General features: G+C 47.4%; 1 protein-coding gene across 3 annotated transcripts in view; it reads left to right on the top strand.

Annotated features, from left to right (window-relative positions):
* Nucleotides 1–23,361, top strand: part of LAMA5 (laminin subunit alpha 5) — a 207,160-nt gene that overhangs the window by 136,810 nt on the left and 46,989 nt on the right. For all 3 annotated transcript variants that reach the window (XM_053394450.1, XM_053394447.1, XM_053394448.1), the window contains exons 31-45: nt 1,263–1,389; nt 2,321–2,460; nt 2,727–2,842; nt 4,038–4,249; nt 5,835–6,039; nt 8,048–8,192; nt 9,324–9,464; nt 10,705–10,866; nt 15,315–15,416; nt 15,516–15,599; nt 16,476–16,706; nt 18,709–18,822; nt 20,431–20,558; nt 21,133–21,213; nt 22,167–22,381. In XM_053394450.1, coding sequence (XP_053250425.1) covers nt 1,263–1,389; nt 2,321–2,460; nt 2,727–2,842; nt 4,038–4,249; nt 5,835–6,039; nt 8,048–8,192; nt 9,324–9,464; nt 10,705–10,866; nt 15,315–15,416; nt 15,516–15,599; nt 16,476–16,706; nt 18,709–18,822; nt 20,431–20,558; nt 21,133–21,213; nt 22,167–22,381 — 2,203 coding nt within the window. The remainder of the gene's footprint in view (nt 1–1,262; nt 1,390–2,320; nt 2,461–2,726; nt 2,843–4,037; nt 4,250–5,834; nt 6,040–8,047; nt 8,193–9,323; nt 9,465–10,704; nt 10,867–15,314; nt 15,417–15,515; nt 15,600–16,475; nt 16,707–18,708; nt 18,823–20,430; nt 20,559–21,132; nt 21,214–22,166; nt 22,382–23,361) is intronic.

Genomic DNA, 23,361 nt, shown 5'->3' with positions numbered 1-23,361 from the left:
ATGCATGCAGAGCATCCTCAGAATCAACTCTGGATGGTTCGGGGACCCTCCAGAGAATATTTTGGGGGCATGCAGGGAGAGGAGAGGGAATGAAAGCGCCATTGCACCAGTGGAACTTGGCTGGTGCTGCTTTAGAGACAACACAAAATCCATAGTGTAAGTGTTGTTGTTTCTTTATTTATTTTTTAAAAATAATATTTTATTCAGTTTAACAATAGAAAAATAGGACAATAAGATCACAAAAAATATAAAACACAACAATACAAACTTTCACAATACATAAAATACAAACATTTAACAAGAGAAAAAAAAGAACAATCAACACACAAACAATAAAATGAAAAACACAAATCACTCTTTTCTAATTATTCATCTTCAATTAACATTTTCCTGACTTCCTCACGCCTCCCTTTTTTATATCCCTTTTTAACAATTAGTTCAGCAAGTTCGTATCCTACTACTTTATCCTTATATATTTTACCTCCCAAATTTCAAATTTTTATCTCTTATTACTAGAATCCCTTCATTTTATTTCAATGTCATCAGCATTCATACATTTTACAATACTTCTGTAAATAAATTTTAAATTTCCTCCAATCTTCTTCCACCAACTCTTCTCCCTGGTCTCGGATTCTGCCAGTCATCTCAGCCATTTCCATATAGTCGATTACTTGCACCTGCCATTCTTCCAAAGTGGGTAATTCTTGTGTCTTCCAATACTTTGCAATGAGGTGTTGTTGTTTCTTTAATGTGAAAGGAAATGCTGTCCTAGGACTCCTGTGCAGTGTGTCAGGAAGTCCATGTGCGAAGGAGGTTTTGGTGCTGATCTTTGTTTGTGGGCATCACCCTCTTCCTCTAATTGAAGTGGGCCGCAGCAGGTGGGCAGAGAAGCAGCAGCCAAAGAGAAGAGGGAAGTTTTCACGCTGGCACTCCAGCTATCAAAGGTTTCCACTTCCAGAGTGGGGTGTGGCATCAAAACAGAGATTACGGAGGTGGGCACAGAAATGTTGGCAGTGCCTCAGATGTAAACAGGGGAGTATTTCACAGCATGTGCCCCTGCTGACTTGGCAGTCTTTTCTTGTGGAGGTACCTTTATAGGGAAAATAAATACCAGCAGAAATTCTGGTATCCCAGTCTTTTCCTTTGGGGTGGCTGGTTCTGACATAAGTGGGACCGAAGTCGCTGACGCATCCTGAAATTAAAAAATCAGTGACACAATGAAACAATAGTGTTTAGGATTCTGCCCCTGTGCTTTCTTGTAGACAACTATTGTGTTGAATGGCCACATCCAAAGTCTGGGACGTTATGCCTTCATCCTGCACTGTTACCAGCCCAGTCACCCAACTTTTCCTGTGGAAGTGTTGATCAACGGTGGACGTATTTGGCAGGGTAAGTGATCCTCCGGTTTGTGTTGGGGCTTGTAGGGCTGCAAGCTAAGCAGTATTAATAGTAAATTAAGGGTGGAGTTCAATGAATGAGTCCCATCAGTGGAAGTCTGTGCAATGGGGCTTTTATTTAGGGAAGTTTTTAATGTTTGATGGTTTATTGTGCTTCTAATTCTGTTGGGAGCCGCCCAGAGTGGCTGGGAAGGCCCAGCTAGATGTGTGGGGCATAAATAAATTATTATTATTATTATTATTATTATTATTATTATTATTATTATTATTATTAATTATTATTATTATTATTTATTATTATTATTATTCCATCCCCTGCATGCTCCCCCCACAAAAAAACTTGGGGGATGGTCTGGAGAATCGCTAGAACTGTATGTAGGGGCGGGGAGTGGGGGTTGTTCTGTCTGGCAAGCTGAAATTCTTGCCCTGCTGGGACAATGGGCATAACATAACATTGACTTTCTCCCTAAGAGTGTTTTGTATATAAGCTAGCCAGTCTCTAGGTGAATGCTTCCTACAGTGTCAGCAGCAAAACCACGACACCTTAAAAGACTGAACAGAGTTATTGTGGCAGAAGGTTTCATAGACTTAGAGCCAACAGCATAGGAGCTGCCCTTAAATAGATAATAATAATAGTCATTATAGCACCAGCCCTTCCATTTTCTGCTCAGGTTCTGCTAGGACTTCCTTCTGCAACCTGGTACCCTTCCAAGTAGTTTGGACTACAATATCAGCCCCAGCCAGCATAGCTCAGAGATAATAGGAGTTGTAGTCCAAAAGTTCTAGATGGTAATAAGTTGGGAGAGACTATTGTAGAACATTAAGCTTGTGTGAGATGACTGCTGTCAAAGGGGAATACTTCCAAGGTATGAAAGCAGAATCTGATGAACTTAAGGTGATATGTACTCTCTGGCTTTTTCCAGGACAGGCTAATGCTACTTTCTGCCCACATGGATATGGTTGCCGGAATCTGGTAGTTTCAGAAAACCAAATTGTTTTGGACATTACGGATAATGACTTGAGTGTGGTCATTCGTGTGCCAGAGAATAGGTACCTTTGGCTGGTATGTTCCTATCTTAATTTTGTGTGTGTGTGTGAGTTCTGCAAGAATGACTGCAATAAATAAGGGGGAATTCTAAAATATGTTTTCTCCCACTTATAGAACAGCATTTCTCTGTATGAGGTGAAGGAGGCATCCATTATGCTAGCCCTTCCACCTTGTAAAGGCAGGGAATATGTGATCTTCTTTTGTGGTTTAACAAGGGTCATCTGACTCATCAGCCTCCCCAATTTGTTCCCAGTTTGTTTATTTGCTGTTTGATCTTTTAGGATTATATCCTCGTGGTTCCTGAAGACAGTTATGGTTCCAGCTACCTTTCAGAAGAACCACTAGACAAGTCCTATGATTTCATCAGCAACTGTGGAGTCAACAGCTTTTATATCAAGTGAGATACAAAAAATGGGTGCCACTTTGCAAAACCATAATAATAATATAGTAATAATTTATTATTTTTACCCTGCCCATCTGGCTGGGTTTCCCCAGCCACTCTAAAATCTAAACCTTCTACTGGGCTTTGGGTAACTTGACGAATACATCCAGGATTTCATCTTTAACATCAATTCCCATTGTTGATGTGAAATTTATTATCATCACCACCACCACCATTTTATTTTTATGCGGCCTTTCCACAGCCAAAACCACTGTCAAGGTGGTTTACAATATGAAAAGGTTCATACAGTTACAAAAATAGCAAAGTAGTCGTAAACAATAAACAACACACATCACAAGTGCACAGCCGTAATTGAACAAATTCCACATCGATAATACAATCCGAAATAAAGATACAAAAAATTAACAGCAACAACCCCCCATAAATAATACCTCAGCCCAGTGGTTTTCAACCAGTGGGCCCTGGCACCCTGGGATGCCTTGAATGGTGGTCAGAGGTGCCATGGGCAACACTGGCCTCTGTCCCTCTTTCCTTACCTCCCTCCTCGGATGCCCTCTCGTGTCTCTGTCTCCCAAAGGTTTGCATAGCTGTTGCTGCAGCAGCCCTGGCTATAAGCTCCCCAGGCGAATAGTGCCTCTGGGGCTGGCCAGGGGGTGCTTCCCAGGCCCCTGTGGGGCAGTGTGAGGAAGCACCTCTCTTTGTGGCTGGTCAGGGGCAGCTCAGAAACCAGGGATGGTAACAGCAGCTGCCCAGAGAACTCCCAAGGAGAGAGCAGAGGAGAGTATATTCTTTTCAGCAGCCTCAACTTTTGTAGCTGGAGTCAGTCAGGAATCCACCCTCCTATGCCAGGTGGGAAAAGCCCTGCAAGGCAGCAAGCAGGTCTTCTAGGTCTCACATCTAAGGCGGCTTCCCTTAATTTCCAGTTTCACCAGTCATCCTTGGAGTCAGTGCTTCTGTGCATTTTGCATGTATACAATATAGCTGCACAGACGCAGAACCTGTTAATTGGGCCATAATCAGCAGCTCTGTGTCCCCAGGCTCAGAGTTCGCATCTTTCTGCTTCTAGCCCCCATATTTGGAAAGAGAAGCTGCGGAATGGGGCAGGCTACAAACCATAATTCATGAATTAAATGTGTGGGCTGTGTACTCCTGTGAGACTCAGTGCAGCAATTTCTCCCTCTCTCTGCAGCCCGGCAACATCCTCCAAGTTCTGCCAGGACTCTGCCATATCTATCTCTCTTTTTTACAACAACGGGGCCCAGCCTTGCCACTGCCACGAGGCAGGAGCCATCCGGAGCCAGTGTGAGCCGTTTGGTGGCCAGTGCGCTTGCAAGTCAAATGTCATCGGGCGAGAGTGTTCCCGCTGTGCTACGGGCTATTGGGGTTTCCCCAACTGCAGATGTGAGTCTCTTGAGAGATGTTGTGCCATTCAGGGCTGATATGTACAGCATGCCAGGTCTGACTTGCATGTCGTTCAGTTTCGCTTTCCAGACTAACCTACCCAGAAGCTGCGGGGTACCTGTATCAATACTACCATATTTTTCGCTCTATAGGACGCACCGGACTATAGGAAGCACCTTGTTTTAGAGGGGGAGAACAAGAAAAAAAAATTATCCCCCTCCCTGCTCAGCGCCCCTTCAGCGAAGTGGCAGGAGAAACGGAGCCCCTTCCATTTCTCCTCCCGCTTGGCTGAAGGGGCACTGCGCAGCTCTCCCTCTCTGCTGAAGCCAGGAGAGTCTTGCTCTCCCGGCCTCAGCAAAAGGAACCCGAAGCCTGTGGAGCGCAGCGGGAACTCACACTGTGCTCCAAAGGCTTCAGGTGGCTATCCCTGAAGCCTGGAGGGTGAGAAGGGTCGGTGGACACCAAACCCTCTCACTCTCCAGGCTTCAGCGAAAGCAACATGAAGCCTCTGGAGCGTGGAGGGAGCGCTCCGTCTGCACTTTGGAGGCTTCGCGTTGCTATCACTGAAGCCAAGGAGCCTGCATTCGCTCCATAGGACGCACACACATTTCCCCTTAATTTTTGGAGAGGAAAAAGTGTGTCCTATAGAGCGAAAAATACGGTATGTGAATGAAATACTGGGCTACGGGTTTCCCTGCATCCTTATGTTTCAGTGGCAGCCTGGGAACCTCTTTTGAACATAGTGCTTTCCTTCCATAGAACTATTTTGGAATTATATCCATGGACGCCACTACGTCAGAATGAAAAAATGGATGCAAAATTTTCCAGAAGGAGGCATGACTGGGGAATGGTTGGAATTAGTAACCAGCTCACAAATGCTTCAGGCAAAATACACATGGCTATAGAATTCCAGCATAGCATATATGTATATTCAAGCATGAAGATTAATTACAAGCCTATCCCCTGGCAGAGTAACTTTACAACAGAGCCTGCAAATATTCAGTTGCCCATTTCATGCATTGTGCTTCTGAGCAGTCCAGATTGTGGAAAAGGAACTTCACTCATAAGTCCCTGGCCATCCGTGGCCAATCTTTGTACATAGAAATAGAAGTCTCTTCCAGATGCCTTCCCTTGTTCAGCAGTGTTCCAAGCTGTTGCTCTCTGGCCGCTACCAGAAGAGACATTCGGCCTCACTTGCCAGAGAGCAGGAGAAGCAAGATGCTTCTTACCATTCGCAGCCCCAATGGATCCTGCTAGTCGGCCCTTGGCTGAGATGGTCTTTTATATACAGAATACATTAGCACAGCAGCTGTTGTTTCCCCAGCTCTGTTTCTACTTTAGATTTAATGGCTGAAAAATACGCACATGTGCTTCCAATTTCCTACAGAGTGCCTGTCGAGAATTTATGAACAAGGCCTGTGTGGGCAAGTGGGATCTTGTGCTACTAAACTTATTTATTGGCATGTAATTGGAAGTGTCTTGCAGGTTCAGATACATTCCAGTATCCGCTAGACAGATAGATGTTCTGGGCTTAATATGTGGGGTGTGTGTATTGTGATATGCACCTGCCTGCTTTCCCTTGCAGCCTGCAACTGTGGAAGTCGCCTGTGTGACGAACTGACGGGACAGTGTATCTGTCCACCACGCACCATCAAACCCGAGTGTATCGTCTGTGAGCCCCAGACCTTTGGCTGTCACCCACTGGTTGGCTGTGAGGACTGCAATTGTTCTAGTCCCGGGACCCAAGATCTGGCAGAGCCAGGATGTAACGTAGACAGTGGACAGTGCAGGTGGGTAATTATGGACTCTACTTCCATGCATAATTGGGCGCCAGCTGCAGTGGCATCCGAATATCTTTCTGCGCTGCTTCGCTTTATAAATAAAACTTGTCTGGACAGTTGATGCTTTCGGCCAACTCTGGTTTTGGCCGGTCCCCAAAGTTGAGCTGCGTGAGAATGTGAACTCTGAGCAAGGCCACATTTTGGTGGCCTCTTTCTCCCTGCCAGGGTCTCAACAGGACTTGTGCTTGTATATCATTGGTGGGTGTGTTTGGCTACACTACCTTTGTGGCTTTCTGCCTCCCCAACACAGTGGGGGACATTGCCTGTGGTCCTCTATCTTCCTTGAGTGCTTATGTTTTATGGTGTTTTATATTTTGCTGGAAGCTGCCCAGAGTGGCTTGGGCAACCCGTTCAGATGGGCAGTGAATAAATAACAAAGTTGTTGTTGTTGTTGTTTTCTGATATCTCTGAGCCTCATACTAGTCAGACCTCAGAGTGTATTTCAGGCATTTCATTTTGGAAAGGTTGATTGATTTGTCTACTTGATTATCCCTTTGATCTGTCTAAAAAGCCCTGAGTCATCTCTGCATTCAGCACAGTCCTTTGTCTCCCAAAACAGCAGCCACTCATTGTGTATTGGCTGCAGCATTTATTTCCTCTCTTTTCTGAATTCAGGAACACTGTTGTCCTTTTAGGGGGGAGCAAAACAAACCATTGCTTGCTGGAGATTATTTACATTAGCTCAGTTAGCAGAACTTCACTAGGAGGCTGCCTGGCTGTGCTGGAATGGCAAATAAAAAGAAAATAAATATTTTAGGATCAAAAACAACAAAACTCATTCTGGATCTTTATGGAATTTTGTAAATTTCACCTTAAATGTAGCACTAGTATGATGCACAGGGCAGGAGTCAAAGAGAAAAAATTCCCCTTCCAAGTGTGAAGGCTTTGAATCCTTCCTTGTTCTATTCTAGGAAGGGCACTGCTAGCCATCGTAGCTAAATAGAACTTACACCTTCAGAGAGCGTGTACCAGATGCTGGGGACAAACAGTAAACAGCTTGCCTTCGTATCCTGCTTATGGGCTTCCCAGAAGCATCTGGTTGACCTTTATTCAAAACAAAATGCTGATTTAGACGGAGCCTCAATCTGATCCTGCAAAGCTGTTCTTGTGTTTTCCTGTGTATGCTGCTGTTTGTTTCAAAGTGCAGGAGTCAAGAGATAGGGTTCTTGAGCGCCAGAAGTCTCATTTGTCTTGTCTGTCCCTAGAAGTGTCACAGTCATTGCCATGATATATAATTGAGAGATGCAGCACAGGAAATTTGTAAGCCTTGCAAATAACAGGGCTTCGAATCACTTGAGTCACTTGCTCCTTCCCCAATCTTGTGCCCTCCAGATGTTGGGCTCAGCCCCCATTATCCTGGCCCTTTTTTGGCCATCCTGGCTGGGGATGATGGGAGGTGGTCCCCCAAACCTTTGAAGGGGGCAGAAGGTTGTAGAAGGCTGAACTGACTCAACTGCATTGGCTCCCAGTACGTTTCCGAGCACAATTCAAAGTGTTGGTGCTGACCTTTAAACCCCTAAACGGCCTCGGTCCTGTATACATGAAGGAGCGTCTCCACCCCCATCGTTCAGCCCGGACACTGAGATCCAGCGCCGAGGGCCTTCTGGCGGTTCCCTCATTGTGAGAAGTAAGGTTACAGGGAACCAGACAGGGCCTTCTCGGTAGTGGCACCCACCCTGTGGAACACCCTTCCTTCAGATGTGAAGGAAATAAGTAGTTCAGGGAAGTTTTTAATATTTAATGCTGTATTGTTTTTAACACTTGATTGGGAGCCATCCAGAGTGGCTGGGGAAACTCAGCCAGATGGGCGGGGTATAAATAATAAATTATTATTATTATTATTATTATTATTATTATTATTATTAACTGGTTCAAAGGGCTTATAAAGGCTCAGTTGGTTCATCCTGAGTTAGAAGCTGGAAGGAAAGCAAACGAATATGAAATTTGTCCCTTCCAGATGCAAAACCAACATAGTAGGACGTCAGTGTGATCTCTGCGCTCCGGGCTACTATGGCTACCCAAACTGCAGGAGTTGCAACTGCCACCAAGCAGGGACAAAAGCAAGTGTGTGTGATCCAGTCACTGGGCAGTGCCACTGTAAGGTAAGTCTGATACTCTGGTGTTTGCTTGCCTCTTGGAAATGGGCTTTTGGGTAAAATGCTGCTGGAGGGCCTGGCATCAAAATGCAAGAGGCAACCTGTTGGTGCTTTCAATGCCCAGCGCTATAAAGCAGAGTAAGATTCTCAGCAAGGTTAATCATGCCTTGTCTGCTGCTCCCTTACAAACGACGGGGCTTTGCATCAAGTTCAGGGATTGTATTTTACTGGCTTGTGTGAATGAATGGGTGCCAACCAGCACAACTCCACTGGAACAAGCAGTGCTGGAAAGCAGTGAGTGGGAAGAACAATGCTATTGAGGCACCATGCTCTGTCACGGAATGTGATTTTGCTTGGAGTCTCCTGGAGGTTTGATTTATATCGTAGTGGGATGAAAATTGTATGCCTAAGGCACTCCCCGGCCACACACACGCCATGGGGCAAACATTACTCACTCACAGTTGAGTTAGGAGTTGGTAGTCAGAAACAAAGTTTGTGGAAAGCCTTCCCAACCAGCCCCATGGAAGCTGGTTGTAGGGTAGGCAAGCCCTTAAGAAGCAAGCAAGAAGCATTTTAGGGCTGTATAGAGTGATGGTGACTTATACACAAAACAACGTAGCCCCTCTTTTTGTCGTGGGCATGCCCTGATTCCATCCACATGTGATTGAAAAGTCCAGGATGGTGCTGCAGTGCTGCCCTCCTGGCAGCAGTGTCACTGGGAGGGTCTGGGGCAGCAGGCAAGGTTGGGGCAGTGTGGGTGCACCAGCAGAGTCAATCCTGTGCTCCCACTTATGAGCCTGTGCAGCCCTGATTTTACCACCACTGCTGTGCTCCTGCACCATCTTGGTAAGCGACGTTAACTCTCACTTGCAGCGCAGCACCGGGCCAGCCGGTTTTGAAAAGGGTTGCATTTTCTTTTCTATATGGATATTTTGCAGTCAGGTGAATGATGGCACTGCAGAAGACTGCAGCTTTCTCTTGTATGCCTGTGGCTGTGTCTCATCATGAACAGCGATTTTGTGCTCCTTGGATAGAAGAACCCTGGGTTCTTCTGTTTCCTGCTTTCCTCCATCTTCGCCAGTAGGCTAGTGAACAAATGTGAACATGTCTTTTTTTATTTGTTTCAAACCTTTACAGGAGAATGTGGAAGGTCCGAGGTGTGACCAGTGCCACTTGGGGACGTTCTCTCTGGATGCCAGCAACCCAAAAGGCTGCACCAGATGCTTCTGCTTTGGGGCGACAGATCGCTGTCACAGCGCTGAGAAGTACCGTGTAGAGGTGAATATGTGGACTGAGACTTTGGAGGGTGGCACCTGTATCTGGTGCTGAGGAAGGTAGTAGGATGGCACCTCAGCACCAGCAGTGACCTGAATGGGCAGAGTTTGATACCAAGTTATAAGAACATATGAAGAACTCTGCTGGGTCAGGTCAAAGTTCTGTCTAGTCCAACATCCTGTTTCCAACAGTGGCCAGTCAAGCTACCTTTCGGAAGTCCAGAAGCAGGACAATAGGGTGACAGCACTCTCTCTCTCCCTCTCTCTCACATTTCCAATACAGTGGTACCTCGGAATGCGAACGGGATCTGTTCCAGAGCCCCGTTCACATCCTGAACAGAACGTAAGATGCGACAGTGCATCTGCGTGAGCATGGGTCGCGTTTTGCCACTTCCGCGCATACATGTGATGTCATTTTGACCATCTGCGCATGCGCAAGTGGCGAAACCCAGAAGTAATGTGCTCCATTACTTCCGGGTCACTGCGGAGCGCAACCCGAAAATACTTATCCTGAAGCGTATTTATCCCAAGGTATGACTGTACAGTCCAGGTTTATCTAGTAAGAAGATGATAAAAGAATGCTCTTCTAGCTCTTCATTGCCAACCTGTTATGCATTCTGAGAAACATAATGCCATCCTGTTTCAGATAAATGGTTGGTCGCAGCAGTAACATTGCTTGACAACATTGCAGAGACCAGCTGCAAGTGCACAATTTAGTCTGATTTTTTAAAAAAGTGTTTAAAGTATATGGACAAGCTTGCAGGCCTGCATTTTCTGGTGATGTTGTTTAGTCGTTTAGTCATGTCCGAATCTTCGTGACCCCATGGACCAGAGCACATCAGGCACTCCTGTCTTCCACTGCCTCCTGCAGTTTCATCAAACTCATGCTGGTCGCTTTGAGAACACTGTCCAACCATCTCGTCCTCTGTCGTCCCCTTCTCCTTGTGCCCTCCATCTTTCCCAACACCAGGGTCTTTTCCAGGGAGTCTTCTCTTCTCATGAGGTGGCCAAAGTATTGGAGCCTCAGCTTCAGGATCTGTCCTTCCAGTGAGCACTCAGGGCTGATTTCCTTCAGAATGGATAGGTTTGATCTTCTTGCAGTCCATGGGACTCTCAAGAGTCTCCTCCAGCACCATAATTCAAAAGCATCAATTCTTTGGCGATCGGTCTTCTTTATGGTCCAGCTCTCACTTCCATACATCATTACTGGGAAAAGCATTTCAGATACTTTTCTTTACCTTTAGTTTATGGACATGAGTGGGTGGAGTTTGCTCAGCGGAGACCGCCAGGAAGTCCCCACCTTGGTCAGCTTGGAAAATGAGATTGTTCGTGCTGATCTCCGGAATTTCCCAGAGGCCTTCCAGGAGCTTCACTGGCACGCTCCTAGCTCCTACCTTGGAGACCAGGTGAGTGACACCAACGCTGGCTGGAGGCAGTCTCTTCTGGCCCTTTTTGAATGTGCTGGGTATTTATTTATTTTTTAATTACACTAATGTCCAGAAGCCAAATTCTTTTTGTGTGTGTGTACCATATTCCTTACTTATTTATTAAGTTTTTACTTTTCAATTACATAGGTTTTTGGTTTTTTACATACATAAGAAACCGCATAACTTCACGATAAAAAAATGTATATTTTGACTTCTCCCCTTTTTGCAGTTTCTTTTGTTTCTTTTATACTTCATCTCCTAATTTATTCCTTTTATTAGTCAGAGGCCAAATTCTGATGTCTCAGGCAGATTTTGAGCTCTTGTATGCCATACATTTTAGCTGCTCATTTGTACCATATGTTGACAAATGTTGGGAAACTCCAGTCAAATTCTAGACACCCCAGAGAGACTAGAAAATGTTAAATATCGAGGAACATAAGGATCCATATTTCAGAGCGTTGTTGCATTTCTGTTGATTGTCATGGAATTTTATATTTAGGAGTTTTCAACTTGAATGAATGTGAATCTGGAAGACTAATCATATTATGAAAGGTTTCGTGTGTTTTTTTAAAAAAGCTCCACCCACCCACTCAAACAGTTGCCACCCAGTGTGGCACAGAGGCAGTGTGGTGTAGTGGTTAAGAGCGGTAGTCTCGTAATCTGGGGAACCGGGTTCGCGTCTCCGCTTCTCCACATGCAGCTGCTGGGTGACCTTGGGCCAGTCACACTTCTCTGAAGTCTCTCAGCCTCACTCACCTCACAGAGTGTTTGTTGTGGGGGAGGAAGGGAAAGGAGAATGTTAGCTGCTTTGAGACTCCTTAAAGGGAGTGAAAGGCGGGATATCAAATCCAAACTCTTCTTCTTCTTCACCCAGTTGTTCAGAACAATGGGTTTCTGTCCTCACCATCCACTAGGAGACAAGCTGTTTATTAGAAGAAAGACTTTAGGCAGTTACATTCAAAGCAAAAAAGAGATAGCCAAAACTAGAGCAAAAACAACAACAAAACCACCTGTTTTTGGAGAGAAAGAAGGTCACTAGTGTCATAACTTTTCCATCTTCCAGCATCATAACTTTTATATGCCTGTTGTCTTTGTCCATGGAGTTTTCTTGGCAGGGATACTGGAATGACTTGCCAGTTCCTTCTTCAGGTGGATCACGTTTGGTCAAAACTCTCCACTATGACCTGTCCATCTTGGGTGGCCCTGCACGGCATAGCTCATAGCTTCTCTGAGTTATTCAAGCCCCTTCGCCATGGCAAGGCAGTGTGATCCATGAAGGAGAATTTTGAATATAGCTAGTGAAAATCCACCCATCTACCTGTCACTCCCTTATGGCACTGAGTTGCATTCCCTTCACCCTCTAATCATTTAACTATGCTTGTATTGCTGCCTTTAAAAAGCACGGGGCGTGGGATCAAATGTCAAATTCAAACTAATACATTTTAAGTACTCCAAATAACCAAATTTGCACAAAGATAATTTTAAGCTCAAATTAATAATAATAATAATTTATAATAATTTATTATTTATACCCCGCCCATCTGGCTGGGCCTCCCCAGCCACTCTGGGCGGCTTCCATAAAAACCAAAAATACAGTAAAATATCACACGTTAAAAACTTCCCTGAACAGGGCTGCCTTAAGATGTCTTCTGAATGTCAGGTAGTTGTTTATCTCTTTGACATCTGCTGGAAGGGCATTCCACAGGGCGGGCGCCACTACCGAGAAGGCCCTCTGCCTGGTTCCCTGTAGCTTTGCTTCTCGCAATGAGGGAACCGCCAGAAGGCCCTCGGCGCTGGACCTCAGCATCCGGGCAGAATGATGGGGGTGGAGACGCTCCTTCAGGTATACTGGACCGAGGCCGTTTAGGGCTTTAAAGGTCAGCACCAACACTTTGAATTGTGCTCGGAAACGTACTGGGAGCCAATGTAGGTCTTTCAAGACCGGTGTTATATGGTCTCGGCGGCCGCCCCCAGTCACCAGTCTAGCTGCTGCATTCTGGATTAGTTGTAGTTTCCGAGTCACCTTCAAAGGTAGCCCCACGTAGAGCGCATTGCAGTAATCCAAGCGGGAGATAACCAGAGCATGCACCACTCCGGCGAAACAGTCCGCAGGCAGATAGGGTCTCAGCCTACGTACCAGATGGAGCTGGTAAACAGCTGCCCTGGACACAGATTTGACCTGTGCCTCCATGGACAGCTGTGAGTCCAAAATAACTCCCAGGCTGCGCACCTGGTCCTTCAGGGGCACAGTTACCCCATTCAGGACCAGGGAATCCTCCACACCTGCCCGCCTCCTGTCCCCCAAAAACAGTACTTCTGTCTTGTCAGGATTCAACCTCAATCTGTTAGCCGCCATCCATCCTCCAACCGCCTCCAGACACTCACACAGGACCTTCACCGCCCTCACTGGTTCTGATTTAAAAGAGAGGTAGAGTTGGGTATCATCTGCATACTGATGAACACCCAGCCCAAACCTCCTGATGATCTCTCCCAGCGGCTGCATGTAAATGTTGAAAAGCATGGGGGAGAGGACAGAACCCTGAGGCACCCCACAAGTGAGAGCCCAGGGGTCTGAACACTCATCCCCCACCACCACTTTCTGAACACGGCCCAGGAGGAAGGAGCGGAACCACTGTATGACAGTGCCCCCAGCTCCCAGCCCCTCAAGACGGTCCAGAAGGATGTTATGGTCGATGGTATCAAACGCCGCTGAGAGATCCAGCAGAACTAGGAAACAGCTCTCACCTTTGTCTCTAGCCCGCCGGAGATCATCAACCAGTGCGACCAAGGCAGTTTCAGTCCCATGATGAGGCCTGAATCCCGACTGGAAGGGATCCAAATGGTCCGCTTCTTCCAGGCGTGCCTGGAGTTGTTCGGCAACCGCTCGCTCAATCACCTTGCCCAAGAATGGAAGATTTGAGACTGGGCGATAGTTGGCCATCGTGGCCGCATCTAAAGATGGTTTTTTAAGAAGCGGTTTAATAACCGCCTCTTTCAGCGGGTCTGGGAAGGCTCCCTCACGGAGGGAAGCATTCACCACCCCACGAAGCCCATCGCCCAGTCCTTCCCGGCTAGCTTTTATAAGCCAGGATGGGCAAGGATCCAGGAGACAGGTGGTTGGTTTCACTCGTCCAAGCAGCCTGTCCACATCCTCGGAGGTAACAGATTGGAATTGATCCCACTCAACTTGACTAGACAGAACTCTAGCACTCTCCCGCCCCGGCCCTGCTCCCACGGTGGAGTCTACTTCTTCCCGAATCTGAGCGATTTTATCTGCAAAAAACTTTGCAAAATCATTGCAGGAGAACATGTGGCCCATACTGGGCCCCGATGTTGCAGGTGGTTCCGCTAAATTGTGAACCACCTGAAAAAGTCTCCTGCTGCTGTTTTCTGCAGATGCAATAGAGGCGGTGAAGAAATTCTTCTTCGCCGTCGCTATCGCCACTTGGTAGGCTCGACGTTGAGCTCTAACCTGTGTCCGGTCAGATTCGGAATGAGTTATCCGCCACCGGCGCTCTAGCCGTCTCAACGATTGTTTCATTGCCCTCAGATCCGTGGAAAACCACGGGGCTGTCCGGGCTCCATGCAATCGGAGAGGGCGCTTCGGAGCCAAACAGTCAATAGCCCTGGTTAACTCCACATTCCAGCGGGCCACCAGGGAATCAGCTGAAAGGCCATCAACATGGGATAAAGCATCCCCTACCACTCTCTGGAAACCATTTGGATCCATTAAGTGGCGGGGGCGGACCATCCGAATTGGTCCCACCTCCCTGCAGGGGGGATGGGTCGCAGAGAAGTCCAGTTGCACCAGGAAGTGATCTGACCATGGCACTTCTTTCGTTTCGCTTTTACTTAGTGTCAGATCACCAACCAAGGTCCAGGTCCTTGGCAGATCACCAGGTCCAAGGCATGTCCGCGGCTATGGGTTGGGCCAGACTTATTCAGGGACAGCCCCATGGAGGCCATGCTTTCCACGAAGTCCCGAGCGGCCCCTTGTAAGGTCGTGTCGGCATGGATGTTAAAATCCCCTAGGACGACCAAGCTAGGTGTCTCCAGGAGAACATCCGCCACGACCTGAAGCAGCTCGGGCAGGGAATCCTTGGTGCAGCGGGGAGGTCGGTACACCAAAAGGAATCCTGTACTGCCCCTATTGCCCAACTTCCAGAACATGCACTCGGAAAACTGGGTCTTCCCAATAGGACGCCTGGTGCAAACTAATGACTTCCTAAAAATCACTGCAACCCCCCCTCCCCGCCCACATGACCTGGGTTGCTGTGCGTAAGAGAAACCTGGTGGACAAGCAGCGGCAAGGACAGGCCCATCATTAACTTTAGCTTGGAGTCTTGAATTTTGGAGTTGGAGGAGGGGTATTTTTTTTTAAAATCTAATTAATGTAGCACAATTTTGTGATCTGCCTCCAATTGCAGGTTTCCTCCTATGGCGGGTATTTACGCTATGAGCTGCACTCAGACACCCAAAGGGGCGATGTGTTCATACCGATCGAGTCCCGGCCTGATGTTATTCTCAAGGTATAGCTCAAGTTGTTCTTTCTCCTTAGACCAAATGATGCTCCATCAGCAAATACTTCTCTTTGATGATTTATGTCTCTTTGTTTCTTCCTTTCCTAGGGAAACCAAATGAGCATTATGTTTCTTGAGAGCAACTACCCTGTCCCTGGGGACGTCTATGAAGGGCAGCTCCAACTTTTGGAGGTCAGTTCAGATGCAGGAGTTTTGCAGCTGTTGAAGTGAGAGGGGGAGTCTCATAGAATAATAATAATAAGAGGTGTCTGGTCACTGCAGGGTGATAGCGACTCTGTCCAGTGTGTCTTTTGGGGATTCACTGTTGTGTCATTGGCCTTAGAATCTAGAAGTGTTTAAGTGCTTATAACTTGAATAAATTCCACACCTGCAGGAATGGGATGATTGTTTTGGTATGGGCTTGTAAAGAACTATTTTTCACATGTGGTACGTGGGTCTAATGAGAAAGGTGCTCTGGAGAGAAAGGTGCTCTGGAGAGAAAGGTGCTCTGCAGAGCCAGTGTGGTGTAGTGGTTAAGAGCGGTAGTCTCGTAATCTGGAGAAACGGGTTCGTGTCTCCGCTCCTCCACATGCAGCTGCTGGGTGACCTTGGGCCAGTCACACTTCTTTGAAGTCTCTCAGCCCCACTCACCTCACAGAGTGTTTGTTGTGGGGGAGGAAGGGAAAGGAGAATGTTAGCCACTTTGAGACTCCTTAAAGGGAGTGAAAGGCGGGATATCAAATCCAAACTCTTCTTCTTCTGTGAACTAATTGCCACGCAGTTACCCATTTCAAGGAGAAACATTTTGATTGCTCAGATGGATAATAAGAGAAGTGAATAAAAACCAAAAGTGTTTGCAGATGGTAAAGCACTGCAAAATGTAACTATTCAGATAAAAGGTAATAGTTATTCTATTTTGGGTGTTCAGTTGCATTTTGTGGCTTGGGTGCCTGCTAAGAACATGCCTTGTAACTGAAGTTTTCGGTGGGATTTTTTCCCTTCATGCAGTCAGTTAAGGGAGTCATGAGTCCTGCTGATGTTGCCCTGCGACTCTTTCCTCTCCCATAGGAGAACTTCAGACACAGCGAGACTCACAACCCTGTCTCCAGGGAAGAGCTGATGATGGTGCTGGCAAAGCTGGAGCAGCTGCAGATCCGGGCTCTCTTCTCCCAGATCTCGTCGTCTGTATCCCTGCATCGGGTGACACTGGAGAAAGCAATCGAGACTGGCAGGGGCCTCCAAGCCAGCAATGTCGAGCTCTGCATGTGCCCAGCCAATTATAGAGGAGACTCTTGCCAGGTAGGCGGAAATGCTCACGCCGCTTTTCACACAGAGCACTCAGAACTCTGCTCGTAGAGTTAGGGGCCGCCCCCTCCAAATGGCATTCCTTTAGCAGGTAAGCAGATCATGGGCACTTCATAATGCTTCCACTTACCGTATTTTTTGCTCTATAGGACGCACCGGACCACAAGATGCACCTAGTTTTAGAGGGGGAGAACAAGGGGAAAAAATTCTCTCCCTCTCTGCGCAGTGCTCCTTCAGCGAAGCAGCAGGAGAAATGGAGCCCCGCCCATTTCTCCTCCCTCTTCGCTGAAGGGGTGCTGCTCAGAGAGGGAAAGCTGCGCAGCGCCTCTCCAGCGAAGCCAGGAGAGCAAGAGGGATCGGTGCGCACTGACCCCTCTCACTCTCCAGGCTTCAGCGAAAGCAACACAAAGCCTCCGGAGCGCAGCGGGAGCTCCCGCTGCACTCCGAAGGCTTTGTGTTGCTTTCGCTGAAGCCATGGAGTCTGCATTCGCTTCATAAGATGCACACACATTTCCCCTTAATTTTTGGAGGGGGAAAAGTGCGTCCTATAGAGTGAAAAATACAATATCTAGGACCAGGGGCTTGCATATAAAAACCTCCAGATTCAGAAACAGTCTGCTACTGAACTTTAGCTTTCAGGCACAGAGTGTCAGCTTCCCAGAGGCACCAGGCTAGCCCTGTAAGATGCTGGATGCTGATCTAGGTGTGCCATTGGTTTGGTTAAGCATGGCCATCTGTCATGGATGTTTTTGTTGAGATTCCTGCATTGCAGGGGGTTGGACTAGATGGCCCTTGGTGTCCCTTCCAACTCTACAATTCTCTGATTCTGTTCTTACATTGCGGCTCTGTTCACCCTGCTATGAATTGTGTGGGAAGGGCCTCCTTGCTCTTACACAGGGAGATCCCATGGGTCCAATTCAAATAAATGTAAAGGGGCTTAAAGGGTCTCCAGACCTATATGCCTGGGCACATGAGCGATGTGTGGTTCTAGGGAAGTCAGATATAAGGGCAGTAGTTGCGGACCCAGGTCCTGAAAGAAGATGGTTGAAGTTCCGAGGTTGTGTTGGCTAGGCATGGTCAGCCTAAGGGAAAACAATCTGTGTTGGATTCTAGGGCTCCCATTACTGTTGTCTTGGCTTGACACCACATCGTAACACAAGCTCACGCTGCATTATTGCCAACCAACCTGTGCAAATAAGCTGGGTTTTTCCATATAAGAGCCTTTCCTCTGAATTTGCATCCTCTTGGTGCATTTCAAAATGGGGAATTTGTACAGCATCCATTGTACAATTGCATCCATGTTGAATCTGCAGGCAATGAGAGTCCAATCCTCTGTATGTTTACCAGAAAGTAGCCCTTTCTTGCGTTCAAGTGTGCACAGGATTGCAGCCTCAATACCACGGACAGCCGCTTTCTCTTGCACAGGTAGCAGCATATCGTGCATCTGAGCACATGCAGCATAGTTTGCATTTAACAGAAAATGCATTAATTAGCATTACTTATCCTAGCAAAGCTTTCTAAATCATGGGTAGGCAAACTAAGGCCCCGGGGCTGGATCTGGCCCAATCGCATTCTAAATCTGGCCACGGACGGTCCGAGAATCAGTGTGTTTTTACATGAGTAGAATGTGTGCTTTTATTTTAAATGCATCTCTGGGTTATTTGTGGGGCATAGGAATTCGTTCATTCCCCCCCCCCCAAAAAAATATATATAGTCCGGCCCCCCACAAGGTCTGAGGGACAGTGGACTGGCCCCCTGCTGAAAAAGTTTGCTGACCCCTGTTCTAAAGCTTTTCAGTGGCACACTAAAGTGTCAAGCACAGTTTAACATCCTGAAAAATACGACGCAACAAGCCAGACAGGGAAAAAACTATTTTGAATGATTTTAGATAGGCGTTGAGCTAAGTAATTCAGAGGAGAATTCTAAGTGACCCTTCAGCATCCTTGCTACAAATATTTGATGTAGGTTTAACACACATTATCTCTTTTGCAATTAGGAATGTGCTCCGGGCTATTACAGAGACACCAAGGGCCTCTTCCTGGGAAAATGTGTTCCGTGTAATTGCAACGGTCATTCGGACCAGTGCCTTCCGGGATCTGGAATATGCATTGTAAGTGGAAAAAAAGAATGCTTGTCAATTTATCTAAAATATTTCTCTTTGGGTAATTTAATATATCCTGGATTTGCTTATGTCAGGGGCAAGCATTGTCTCTACTTTTCACCATGCAGTGGTGCTCTTCCTCCACTAGAAAGAAGGCTATTTGAAGACAGGGGGCTGGGTTTTGCCAAAAGAGTTAGTAATATAGAGGGGTAAGAAGGATAAGGGGATGCAGATGGTGCTGTGGTTTTAACCTGTGCCGCTTGGACTTGCCAATCCGAAGGTCGGTGGTTTGAGGCCCCCCAAGGTAGTGAGCTCCCATTGCTCGGTCCCTGCTCCTGCCAACTTAGCAGTTTGAAAGCATGCAGTGCAAGTAGATAAATAGGTACCACTACGGCAGGAAGGTAAACGGCATTTCCATGCACTGATATAGCTTCGCCAGAAGCGGCTTAGTCATGCTGGGCACATGACCTGGAAAAACTGTCTGTGGACAAATGCCTGCTCCCTCAGCCAGTAAAGCGAGATGAGTGCCGCAAACCCAGAGTCGTTCGTGACTGGACTTAAATGTCAGGGGTCCTTTACCTTTTTAAGAAGGAAAAAGAGAGAATGAGGAAGGGAAATTCTCAAGATGTTGAACTGAGTGTCTGGTACAAAATTCTGCTTCACACAGCAACGGCTGCAAAGAATCTGCACACCAGATCAAGGCTGTGAGCAATGCACAGCGAGGAAAGGAAAAGCCAGTAGAACATGGGCAAGATTTAGAAAGCTATTAAGCCATCGAGGCTTCTGTTTCAAGCATGACCCTCTTTAGGGAGAACATGCCTGGCCATATTCATGGCTAAAGTCCTGCTATATGTGGGAATAGAATGAGTGGCTAGTGGCTTCTTGGCTTTTTTTGAGATACAATAGCCCTCTGTGTTACAGGGACGCAAGTGGCGCTGTGGGTTAAACCACAGAGCCTAGGACTTGCCGATCAGAAGGTCAGTGGTTCGAATCCCCGCGACAGAGTGAGCTCCTGTTGCTCGGTCCCTGCTCCTGTCCACCTAGCAGTTCGAAAGCACGTCAAAGTGCAAGTAGATAAATAGGTATCGCTCTGCCGGGAAGGTAAACAGCGTTTCCGTGCGCTGCTCTGGATCGCCAGAAGCAGGTTAGTTATGCTGGCCACATGACCCAGAAGCTGTACACCTGCTCCCTCAGTCAATAAAGTGAGATGAGCGCCACAACCCCAGAATCTGCCACAACTGGACCTAATGGTCAGGGGTCCCTCTACCTTTACGTTTAGCCTTCTGTGTTGCCATTCAGTTAACTTAGGTTATAAGTTGTCTCCCCCTGCTCTTCATCGGGGTGGGGCACCTTTTTGGCCCAGCAGGGAGAGATAATGGCCAAGCAGTGGGAGGCCTAATGTGCCAAATTCAGCCTGTGGTCCAGGGGTTCCTCACCCCTGCTCTAAATGGTTGGCATCTGTCAGTCTTTCAGAAAACAAGTCTGCCTGATACGAGAGACCATCAGCAGACCATCTACATAAACTGTAAAGGTACAGCCAGATTTGCTCAAGGAAGCCAGGAGGACAAAAGCTAACTGTGGATTATGTCATTCGAGTTTCATTTCTTCTCTGTGCAGAACTGCCAGCACAACACAGAGGGAGATCACTGCGAAAGCTGCAAAGATGGTTTTGTGGGGAACTCTTCACTTGATGGCCCCCTGCGGTGCATCGGGTGCCCCTGCCCCCTTTCGGTTGGGTCTAACAAGTGAGTCTCTCTTGCAAAACTTTCCACTCTTGGATTTTCTGCCTCGTGTTGGCTGTGTTTGAATGCACTGCAAAACAAACCATGGTTTAAAAGTACACAGACAAGCCCCGGTTGAGGCCAAGCTAAGTAATGCTCCCCTATCTCCATGCCTCCTCCTGTACAGCTGGGAAGAGAACTGCCGAGATTAGGTTCAGTTGCGCTGGATCTTTGCCTTGCATTACTTGGGAACTTGCTCTAAAACAAGCTCTGGTCCGATTCAAAAGAAGACACTGTCAGACTCTGAGCTGGGTTATTAAACTAACCAGAATTTGATTTTTCAGCTGCATTCAGGCATGCAATTTCCCTGCCTACCCTCGGCCTCTTGAACTGAGGAGTATTGTTTCCTGTTCCTTTTCTGAATCCGTTTTGAATGTGGCTTTATAAGGATCCTTGTTTCTTGCAGAGCCTTGGCCTCATGTGCCCTTTCAGATCTCATTTGTTTTTGTAAATGCTTTTCGGTGACCAAGTGTTACTACGTCTTGTCTGTGTCGCTCTTAGGGAATGTTGACAGCTTCTCTCTCCTTTTCCACCTCAGTTTCGCCATTGGATGTGTCCACAGAGGCTCGGCTACTCAGTGTCTGTGCAAGCCTGGCTATGCAGGAGTCTCATGTGAACGGTAAATAGCATGGATCTCTTGGCTCGGGTTGCCTGGAACGATGTAATCCAGATCCTGAGGGTGTCATGGACTGGCTAGGTGCAAAGGAGTGGTGGGAGGCACCAGCTGGGGAACCCCCAGGGGAAGAAGGCTCAGAGCCAGGGGACTGGTGGTGGGGCGGCAACAATGAGTGGTCAGAGGGAGAAGAAGGAGCAGACTAGCAAGAGGATATGCCTGAATCAGAAAAGGTAACAGAGTTTGGTGAGCTGGAACAGGCTGTGACAGAGATCAATTCAGATTCCGAGGCTGAAGCTGGAGAGGAGATTGGCCGAGAGGCAGAGTTGAGACAGGTCATTGAAGAATCCAGAGAGTTTCCCCCTCCTACTGCAACCAGCTCCCTCCCCCCTCAGTCTCCTAGAACCCACAGAGAAATGAAAAGAGCAGCAATTGGTTGTGCCCAGATGCAGTTTGCAACTGCTTGGGACAGACCTTGGAGAGGAGGAGCCTTAAAGCAGGCACCCCCAAACTTAACTCTCCAGTTGTTTTGGGACTACAACTCCCATCATCCCTAGCTAACAGGACCAGTGGTCAGGGATGATGGGAATTGTAGTCCCGAAACAGCTGGAGGACCAAGTTTGGAGATGCCTGCCTTAGAAAGTGAAGGGACCTTCAGTCTTTGCAACGGCCTCATTGGAGCAAGACTTACTGGGAAGAGTTGGTAGGATCACTATGCCTGCACTGTTTTGGCTTCGTTGAATAACTTCACTGACACCTTGTTTTTTTATTGCTGACCTGCACTTGACTCCGACTCCTGACAGAGGGGCACACAGAGACAGGAGAATAGGGATGGAAAGGGGCTACCACTTACCTACCGACCACCTGTTCTATGTTTCACTGAGCAGAGGAGCAGTGACCTCAGGCAGTGCGAATGCATGGATTGCAGCTCCCTAAGCCCTTCCTTTCTCCTTCCAAAGGTGTGCTCCGGGTTACTATGGAAACCCTCTAGTGATTGGCAGCTCCTGCCAGCCTTGTGACTGCAGTGGAAACGCCGATCCCAACATGCTGTTCAGCGACTGTGACCCGTTGACCGGGTTCTGCACAGGGTGCATGTACAACACGGCAGGGCCCCGCTGCGAAGTGTGTGCCCCTGGTTTTTATGGAGACGCTGTGCTGGCAAAGAACTGCACTGGTAGGTGTGCCCCCAGAGCTGGTAACTAGCAGTACTCCTGGGTACCTGTGTGGGTTTTGGAAGCAAGCAGTAGGCAGAAGTGCATTCTCACACACAGAAACGTAGAAAATTGGACTGATTTCTAATATCTCATTCCACAGCTGAATTACATTGAAACAAAATATGCTCCCCCTTCCATGGGTGAAATAAGATGCACTGTAGCTAGTAGCCAGATTGTCTTTAGCAGGCTTCCTCTCCAGATGTTTTTGGCCTACAACTCCCATGATCCCTAGCTAGCAGGACCAGTGGTCAGGGATGGTGGGAACTGTAGTCTCAAAACATCTGGAGGGCCAAGGTTGAGGAAGCCTGATCTTTAGCATGCAGTCTTTTTCTACTGTTATACTAATCTGTTATACTAAGGGACGCGGGTGGTGCTGTGAGTTAAACCACAGAGCCTAGGACTTGCCGATCAGAAGGTCGGCGGTTTGAATCCCCGCAACGGGGTGAGCTCCCGTTGCTCGGTCCCTGCTCCTGCCAACCTAGCAGTTCGAAAGCACATCAAAGCGCAAGTAGATAAATAGGTACCACTCCGGCGGGAAGGTAAACCGCATTTCTGTGCACTGCTCTGGTTCGTCAGAAGTGGCTTGGTCATGCTGGCCACATGTACGCCAGCTCCCTCAGCCAATAAAGCGAGATGAGCGCCGCAACCCCAGAGGCGGTCACAACTGGACCTAATGGTCAGGGGTCCCTTTACCTTTACCTTTTTTAGCTAGAAGCCAGATTGTCTTTAGCAGGCTTCCTCTCCAGATGTTTTTGGCCTACAACTCCCATGATCCCTAGCCAGCAGGACCAGTGGTCAGGGATGATGGAGGGCCAAGGTTGAGGAAGCCTGATCTTTAGCATGCAGTCTTTTTCTACTGTTATATTAATCGGCAACATAGAAATGCCCCCTAAATTATGTGACTGTCCTTTTTGAAATACATTTTTGCTTGCCTTGAATC

This window comes from Podarcis raffonei, chromosome 6 (assembly GCF_027172205.1).
Source record: "Podarcis raffonei isolate rPodRaf1 chromosome 6, rPodRaf1.pri, whole genome shotgun sequence".
NCBI classification, from domain to species: Eukaryota; Metazoa; Chordata; class Lepidosauria; order Squamata; family Lacertidae; genus Podarcis; species Podarcis raffonei.
The sequence above is the reverse complement of the archived record's forward strand: the minus strand, read 5'-3'. Positions and strand labels throughout refer to the sequence as shown.